The sequence below is a fragment of the Chiroxiphia lanceolata genome, chromosome 24 (genome assembly GCF_009829145.1).
Source record: "Chiroxiphia lanceolata isolate bChiLan1 chromosome 24, bChiLan1.pri, whole genome shotgun sequence".
In the NCBI taxonomy this organism is placed as follows: Eukaryota; Metazoa; Chordata; class Aves; order Passeriformes; family Pipridae; genus Chiroxiphia; species Chiroxiphia lanceolata.
Genome location: NC_045660.1, coordinates 6,841,748 through 6,850,816, shown reverse-complemented (window position 1 = coordinate 6,850,816; position 9,069 = coordinate 6,841,748). Strand labels below are relative to the sequence as shown.

At 53.3% G+C, this 9,069-nt stretch overlaps 1 protein-coding gene across 1 annotated transcript; it reads right to left on the bottom strand.

Annotated features, from left to right (window-relative positions):
• Positions 1-514: 514 nt before the first annotated feature.
• Positions 515-8,362, bottom strand: ZC3H12A (zinc finger CCCH-type containing 12A). Its single transcript, XM_032709892.1, has 5 exons — positions 7,942-8,362; positions 4,898-5,037; positions 4,127-4,361; positions 3,524-3,630; positions 515-3,419 (listed from the first exon to the last, which is right to left on the bottom strand). Exons 1-5 carry the CDS (start codon positions 8,340-8,342, stop codon positions 2,401-2,403), a joined length of 1,902 nt encoding a protein of 633 aa, XP_032565783.1. The 5' UTR covers positions 8,343-8,362; the 3' UTR covers positions 515-2,400.
• Positions 8,363-9,069: the final 707 nt, after the last annotated feature.

Here is a 9,069-nt window from a genome sequence, read left to right as displayed (position 1 = left end):
AGCACTGATATTCCTGCTGCACTTCCAGTTCATAACAAACCTTCAGAGCAAAGTCTGGACAGTTTGCATATTCCATACTCAACAGCTGACATGGATGTGCCATAAATGAATAAAATGTGTATTTGTTTCCATACTGTACTATGGAATTGTCCCTTAAAACTGAACACAGCTCATGCTGATTTCAAAAGTCCCATGAGTGTTCTGTGCTTCAGCACCCGAGACACCCACAACTCCTCTGGTTCCACCTTCCCCTGCCAGTGCCTGCCCCAGGCACTGAGAAACCCCAGTGCTGCCAAACAAACAGCAAACACTGCTCGTGCTCATATCTGCCACAGCACTTGGATGTTTTGGTCCCGCTGTATCAATTAACAGCCTGTCAATAACAAGCCCTCAGACTGCATATGGAGATCGAAGCCTGTCAGGGGAACCCAGGGGAGGAAGGATAATTTCTGACTTTTCATGGAATGCCAGCCAAAATGTTGAATGTTCCTCCAAAAAGCCACCAAAGACCAAATATGCCAACTCAGCAGTTTTTATTTACATAACACAGTTCTTCCTTTGCCATGGCTGTCACATGGCCACTCGGTACGTGACTATACTGCATAGTGATACAGAAAATTCAGCAAGTGTCAGCTGGGGAGTACAAAATGTTAATCTTCTGATTGCAAGAGAAGCAGCAGATACCAGCATTCCACCAGAAACACAAACCCACCTCGCCCAGTAACACATGGCTGAGGCAAGAACAGCACTGAGTAAAACTGCAAGCAGCAAAGTGCTGGACAATAACATTTAAAAACCATTTTTCCTGTAATTTACAAATATGCAAAGTATCAGGTTACTTAAAATTAAGAAGCATTTTGCTTACTAACATGAAACATTACTAATTTGTAATGTATCATTATTAACCAGGTATACAGGTTCCTGTGTCCCTGTGGTCTCGTGGCACATGGTGCCAGTCTGGGCAGGTCACTCCTTGGACATAAGAGGGAAGAGCAGGAATGGACAACACTGTTCCCAGGAGGGTTCCAGGACCAGCTGCATTCTGCTCTCCACTTCCTAATTTGCCACTCAACGACCTTGGTTTAACCACAGAAGGGCGTATTGTATTTAGAAAACAACAACACACACAGATACAATGTGTATCAACAAATCAACTGCTTCTGGCCTGCAAGTGCCAGGAACATCTCTGCATCCCAAGCACAGTGAAATTCCAGGACCAGAACCAATTACTACAGCAACTGGGTTTGCATATTTAAAATCTCTTACAGTATCTACAGTAGAAAACATCTTACAGAGTAAGAGGAAATGAAACAGGAACAGTCTTGCCAAATAACTCTTATTCTACAATTCTGGATGCTGCTCTAGCTGGGCACAGCCAAAGGGGATGGGGGAACATTGGAGAGGAAGAAGATGAAGCAACAGCTTTACAGAGAGAAATATTAAGGACTCCTCAGGAAGGGCCCTGGCAGCAGTCCAGATGTGACTACAGCTGTTCTATTGCTGTCTGAAGGCAAAAGGCACATCATAAACCCTCATCAGCACTGCACAGGCCCAGCCTGGGCCAGGGACCAGCAAGGTGACTGTCCCAGAGCAGCACCCACAGGGTGCTCAGGTCACCCCCCTGCTCTGACACTGCAGTTGTCAGCACATGCAGCTCTGGAGCAGTGTCTGCCACTCCTCCTGAGTAAGGATCGAGCTCCTGGTCTCCAGGAGCTGAGCAGCTCACTAAGCACTTGTGGGAGAATTACCTCACCTCAGGAAGGAAAGCTGAGGTGGGAGGGTTGTGGAAAGCATCAAAGAAGTGCACCAGTAAGACCAAATTAAAGTCAGCTAAACCCATCTTCAGACTGGATTTACAACCCAACATTTGCCACAGATCCACATGGTGGGATTTAGGAAAGAGGCTTAGTGAGGAGCTAAGAACAGTTTTGACAATGCATTTGGGTCTTCACAAACCAGCCACAGGCCACTGCAAAGGTAGCATCAACTTTTCTCTTAGAGCCTCCCCGAGTTTTCCCTCTTAGCTCCATAGTGCACAAAGCCATCTCAAAACTGAAGGTAATGGGAGGGGCAAGGACACATCCAGTTCTGGACAACTGCAGTAATTCAGAGTGTGCCAGATTCTCATGAACCCCAAATGAACAGTCCTGCTCTGGAGCTGCAGCCTCTGCTCCCACTCAGCAGCCCCTGGGGAAGATGGGACCCCAGGTGCTCTCACCTCTCCAAAGGGCACACGGTCACAGCGAGAGCAGAATTTGCTGTGAGCACCCCACATCTGGCATCCAGCACCCAGTCGGACTCCGGTACTTCCAAGGAATAAGGAGGAGCACTCAGAAGGCACCTGTGGCAGCTGCAGAGGCAAACACAGCCCCCTCAAGCTGTCCCCATGCTCGGCTGCCCTCACAAGCCCGGGTTCTGGGCCTTGTAGGTGAGGATCTCGGCAGCCAGGCGCTGGGGGTCCAGCAGCCGCGGGAAGCGGCTCATCACGGCGTCCACCAGGTGCGGGTGGAAGATGCCGCACAGCTTGACGTGCACGCTGGCCCGCTCCTCTGCAAACTGCTCCGAGCCAGCCCAGGGCCCCGAGTCCCCGTAGGCCGGGCCCAGGCCCCTCTGCAGCGCCCGGGGGTCGCGGGCCCCGGGGGATCGGGCCTGGGGCAGCGGGAACGGCTCCGACCAGAATTCCCGCGAGGGGGGCGGGGGGGCACTGAACTCGCTGGGCAGGCTGAACTGCCCCGCACTGCCCGGGTGCACGGGCACCCCATAGCCCGAGAAAGAGCGGGGTGCTCCTGAGTGAGAGACCTCAGGGCTGTACTGCAAGAAGCTAGCACCAGAGGAGGAAGATTTATGGGAGCCGTGCTTGTAAGAGACCAGGTCGTTCTGCTCTAAGCTGGGAGAATGTGGGTACACGGGTCTCTGCCTGCCACAGCTGCAGACAGACACCTGCTCAGCATGGGAATGATCACAGTGACTGGTACATCTGTGAGGCCACATGTCAGACAGCTGGTTCTCCAGAGACCCGATGCCTGAGTCGAGACGCTCCTGAGAGATATAAGACAGAGAGTCCATGTGAGGCTGTTGGTACCTGTCAGAGGACCTGTGGCTCCCACTGTTCAGGGGGACACCGCCTGACACACAGCCTTTGGCCTGAAGGGGAACGTCGCTGGGCTTGGCTTTGTGGGCCGAGCTCTTCCTGTCTGCAGAGACCTTCTGCAAAGAGCTTTTGTCACCCTCTGTGGGCACAGAGCATAAGAGCTCTGCCTGGGAAACTCTTCTGCCCTTTTTCTCCTCTTTGGCACTGGTGCTTCTGGTTGGAGACAGCCTTGCATTGGCACGGAGTTCGTCAGCCAACGAGCGCTGGGGCTGGTTGATCCTTTCAGGGTGGTAGAACTTACACTTAATTCCATAAGTGCATTTCTTCCCTGTGAGGAAAGGCAGAGCATGGAATGAGCAGCTGGATTGGGCTAAATTATGAATGACACTTGCACAGTCACCTCATATCCTTCACATGTAGGAGGCATCTTACCATAAGGGCACTGCTGTTTCTTGTGTTCTGGCACCACAGGTTTCTTCCTGAGGAAGTTGTCCAGGCTGGGGCCATGACGCCCTAGGGGATCATCTGGAGGCATAAACCTAAAGAAAAACAAATTTCAGTCAGGAACAGCTCACTTTTCTGGGTCAGGATTTCACTTCTTCTCAAGGTCCCCAAATTCACTGAATATTAAAAGCTATCTGAGCCCCACAAAGCTCTCCCATTTTCTGCAGAGATAACCCTCCTGTCACCCAGTCCACACCAGCACAAAATGCTTCCCTTCAAGCACAGAAGAGGTTTAGTGCTCAGTTGCTGACCAGAATTAGTACCTGCTGCTGGGCCTGCTAACAATTGTTCTGTGAGGAAATCAAGTCCTGGAGCTCTCCTGGGAATTTCACTACAACAGAGCTCCTGGCTCCACACCACGAGCAGCTAACTGAGAGGCCTCCAACTCCTTTTGCCTTTGTATCCCTCCAGCTTTTTTTAATTCTGTACCAGCATTCGCTCTTTTCACGCATGGCTTGCTGTTGCCTCATTAAAACAAGCCAGCAGGCTCACAGGGACCTCCCTCCAAAGCCCGGGGGGACGGGGCCGTACTTGTCATTGACGAAGGAATACATCAGCAGCCGCTCCTCGATGAACTTCTTCCACTCGGGCCGCTCGTTCTGCAGGTCCCGGTAGGTGTCGTTGGACACGACGATGCCGTCGGACTCGTGGGCCAGCTTGACGATGAACCGGTCGTCGTAGCACACCACGCGCTTGCCCCCGACCCGCCGGGACGGCGTGAACACCAGGATCTTCTTCTTCTCCAGGTCACGGAGGATGTACTGGTCTGGAACACACACAGCTGTGAGCACACCCGCACAGCCCAGGGGCCTTCACGCACACAGAGTGTCACTGGAAGTGAACAACAAAACCCAGGCGAAGTCACCCCATCTCTCCACAACCCAGACTGTGCTCGACCCCGATCATCTCTGTTCCAAGTCACTTAGAAATCTCAGATGTTTACAAGTTCAGAGAAAACTCTCCTCAATTTGAATAATTCTGACTAAACATGCTTCAGTCAAATACAGCACAAAGTATATCCCTCAAGGAGGAGGAGGGGAAAATCAAGAAATGAGACAAAAAGTTATGAAGCAGAGCAGTATTACATTTGGTTCTCAGAATTACTCCAGCTGATTCAGGCAAAAGCTTGCTCAGGAGAGAAGTTAATGACTAATTCTCCCTGGTCAGCTTGGCTCGCTGTATCTCCTACTACTCAGACCTTCCATTCTGAAGTTAATTACTGACTTAGGCAGAACTCTGCAAGCTCATTAAGTGACAGAGAGTCAGCCTGAAAAGCTGCTTTTGGTTTTCGTATTTCCACACCTGTTATGAGTACATCTGGTCGGGGTTGCTCCTTCCTCCATGATGGCACAAAGACTGTGATATCCTTGTGTCCCCTGTCCCAGAACCACTGGACAGCCAAAAGGATACCTCGGCAGGAGAACACTTCTTTATTCCCATGGCTGCAGAGAAGGAGAAAATTAAGGATTTCATTAACTTCTTTATCCAGTACAGACCAGTCAGGCAATGCACCAAGCAAAGGGAGCCAGCAAGTTGGACAAGCTTCAGTGAAGTGTTGAGGAGCACAGGCAGCATTGGGTGCTTGTCTCGTGTAAACACCCTCACCCAGACCTGCCCAACCTCACTGTTCCTTTCAGCACATCAGGATACCAGTAAACACCCAAATCCTCACTGGGAAGGAGCAGCTGGAACTGTTGCAGCTGCTCTGAAACAGCCTCTGCTTCAACCCTGGACTCCCAGTGGTTATTTTTAGCCCCGAGCACAATGTGATCCCAACCCCCTTAGTTCTACACTGCCAGCTAATGCCAGTGGCTGTCCCCTGCCAGGGTGCACTGGTCCCTCACTGGCAGTTTGCTTGCAAAGTTGCTATGATCACTTCAGGAAAAGAAGGTATTTTAGGCACTATTTATGCTTCTTCATTACATTCTGGCTCAAAAACTCAGCTACAAATGCACTATTTGCACAAAATGGAAGCATCTCCTGTGAACATGATCAGTGCTGGATGAATGAACAGCTCATGGCAGTTGAAGAACAGAGTTTGACAACCATGTCAGAAGCCACGTACCAACACAAAAATGCTTCTTAATTATTCACTAGGTCATATCAATAAGTTTCCAGAACTTCTAAGAGGAAACTACCTCTCCTGTTTTACAAGCAGTAGTATTTACAGTGCAATCAGCTCTTATGCTGATAATGGTTCTGGCAAACTTTCAACTTCTCTCTATTCCAGCCCGGTCTGGGCTCTGGGGATCCAGCAGCCTGCGTTCCCTGAGGGCATTCTAGGAACATGCACTACACTGAAGGTAGCCGCTCTTAGAATTCAGGATTTTTCTCCATCTGGTCACTACCTCTCCCAAGTCTTACTCTTCCCATCTACACCTGAATGACATTTCAGCTCCCCCAGCCTTCAGCAGCCCAGTGGGCTCCTCCCCAGAGCCATTCCTGCAGAGGCACCACAACAGAGAAACTTCACTTCCCCTCCTGGCCTCACCCTTTCGCTGAAACTACAAAGGAAGCTGAAGAGCTGTACAAAGACACTTATTCTAAAAGAACTAAAACACTTGGCAACACAACTAACATAGAAGAAGATGCCTAACGTATCTCCAATAAAAATCCCAAGTTACAGAAGGCTCACAGTCACTATCAGAAGGTGCTCTAAAAATTTTCTCTAACATAGGATGAGTATAGCTATAAATATCCAGACATGTAATCTTTTAGAGAGATATGTAAAAAAACCAATGTTTTTTGGTGGGTTGTAAGTTTTAGTTCAGGTTTTGAGTCCCTGCTACCAACCTCAAACCTCCAGAAAGCAGCTAATTGGGCTGATCTGATTTGGCAGCAGCCAAAGAAAAATTCCCTTAGAAGGAAGTAAAAACTAATTTCCACTGTGATTTGCATAAGTTTGTCAAGAGCTGTTGAGGGAGGCCGCGGTACACACTGCAAATGAATCAGCAGGGAACATCACACCATCAATACAGGAAGTTTCAGAATGGAATTCCCCTTCTAGCAAATTGCTTAAAGAAAGCCATACTGCTTCTCTCCTGTGAGACCCTGGGCTCTGGCCTGCCCTGACTCACAGTTGCTGTGAGTTCCCCTCTGCATTTTGGGATAACTTTGACGGGTAAGAGGCTCCTCATTCACAAACACACCCAATCCTGCTGTTAAAGCTAGAGCACTTATCCAAGGTAAACTTCACTGCCAGAGTCACTTATCAGCCCAAGCTCACAATGGGCCATTTTCCATAGTGCCTGCAAAACTGTGGAGAGGGCTGGAATAGGAACAGGCTCTCCTACAGGGACCCTGGGCATGGCTTTCACACTCCACTGCCACCCCCATTTCCTCGTTTGCCCCGGGCTCTGCCCCAGCTGCACAGCCAACTGTGCCCCATCTTTTCTCAGTCCTGTTCTCGGAACTGCCAACCAGGGCTTGGAGAAAAACCACACCTGCAAACCAACCTCCGTGCAGCACTTTCACCTCAGACAAACCTACCACAACACATATAGAGGCTCTGCTTGCACCCAGGATTATTTTTTATAAAATCTGCACACAAACATACACAGCAAAGGAAGTGGCTTCTGCAACAGCTGCAACAGAAAGAGCTTTCAGGGCCCAATTCTGAACCCTGTGCATTAAATTAAAGAGAGCCCAGGACCACCCCAAGTAGAGGTGGGGAGCAGCTGGGGTTGGGGTGGGAGCAAAACCCAGGACGAAAGTTGGGACACCACACCAATAAATATCCAGCCCTGAGATTCTGGGTGCTCCGGTCACAGTGTCTGACAGGACCTGTGGCAGCAGCACCAGGACACTCAAGATGCTGAGGATGAGCCACAGCCCCGCTTTGGTGACACCTTCAACACTTCATTCTCTACATTGTACAGAAATTCACCAAACTACAAGAGTCACAATTTGGAGACTGGGCTCCAACACAGGAGACAGCTCTGTATTACAAAGTCTTCTCTAATTAACCCTATAATTATTTATTGAGCAACTTCCTGACACGGAAACTTACACAAAGACACTGATTAAGAGGACAATGTATCTTCAGTTATCCCCTCAGCGCTGGAGCACAAGGGGAAACGTGTGTTCGCAGGAAGCTCGGCTGCCCTCGTCACTGCCCCGTGACCGCTGGCTCCGGGCGGGCAGAGCCGTGCCAGGACCAGCCCGCACTGGCAAACGTGATGCTCGTCCGCGTGAGAGCCGTGCGTGCTGGCGAGGCACCTCGGAAAGTATTACCAGCCCCCGCCCGGCACCCAGCGGTGCCTGCTTTGAGCCAGGAACGGGAGTTTTCCCCCGTGCGCCTGGCACAGCTCAAAGCAGCGGTCACACGAACCCAGCCCCGCACGCACCTCATGGCCACGTTGCTGCCATCGATGACGATGGGCTTCAGGTTGTCGCTCTCGGTCTCCTCGGGGCCGGGCGCGGGGGACTTGTTACCGGCGCCCCCCCGGGGGACCAGCGGGGCCTCGCCGGGCTCGGGTGGGGCTTCGGAGCCGTCCCGCTCGGCCGGGCCGTGCTTCACCAGCTCCCCCAGCACCGTGTTGGTGTCGGCGCCCAGGCCCAGCTTCTGCAGCACGACGCGGATCTCCTCCGAGGAGTAGCCGAGCTTGCGGAAGAAATCCACCTTCAGCTGCAGCTCGGGGCCGTCCCCGGGCCCCTCGGGGCTCTCCCTGCCGCTCATCCCCGCCGCGGGCCGGGCCGCGCCCGGCAGCGCCTCAGGCCAGCCCGGGGCGACGCTGCCCGCGCTCATGGCTCCCGGCGGGGCACCCGCGGCCTCCGCTCGCCGTCCGGACCTGCGGGGCGACAGCGGCGTCAGCAGCGGCCCCGCCACCTCCGCTCCCCTCCCGGCCCGGCCGAGCCCCCGCCCCGGAGCCGCCCGCCCCGCTCCCGCCGCGCTCACCGGGCCGCTGCCGCTGCCGCCGCCGCCGCCGCCGCATCTCCGTGGGGCCGGAGCGGGGCGGGCGCGGCCGCCGCTTTATACCCGGCCCGGGAGCGCCGCGCGGGGCGGAAAGGGCAGAGCGGGGGGGGCGGAGCGGCGGCCGCTTCCCTTCCCGGCCCGGCCCCGCCGCCGCCTCCTGGTGCAGCCGGGAACGGGGCAGGGACACGGACACGGACACGGACACGGACAGGACACGTCCCGGCTGCGAACCCCTGGGGCCTGTGCAAACCGTGTCGCAGCGAGGCTGACCTGCCCCGACAGGGCCGCTCCGTAGGGAAATGTGCCCTTCTGCTTCCCGGGTCGCCCGTGACCCCCCGAGGGACCCGCAGGGCCCCGAGCCAGCCCAGGCGGTCCTGGGGTACAAGAGCTGGTCCCCCAGAGGATTTCCCAGCTCTTGGTTACAAACGTTAAAACATGGAAATTCCGTTTCTGGCCCTTTCTCAGTCCCACCGTCCCTGCCGGGGGTGGGTGTCGCACGCTAACGCAGTCCCTGAGTTCTGAACACACGTGTGGTGCTTCCCAAGGGAGGGTTCCCTGC

Coding starts and splice junctions, on each gene's coding strand:
- ZC3H12A (XM_032709892.1), bottom strand. CDS start 8,342: ATGAGCGCGGGCAGCGTCGCCCCGGGCTGGCCTGAGGCGCTGCCGGGC. Junction 3,631..4,126: donor TATTCCTTCGTCAATGACAA/GTACGGCCCCGT, acceptor GTTTTTCTTTAG/GTTTATGCCTCCAGATGATC. Junction 3,420..3,523: donor GAAACAGCAGTGCCCTTATG/GTAAGATGCCTC, acceptor CTTTCCTCACAG/GGAAGAAATGCACTTATGGA.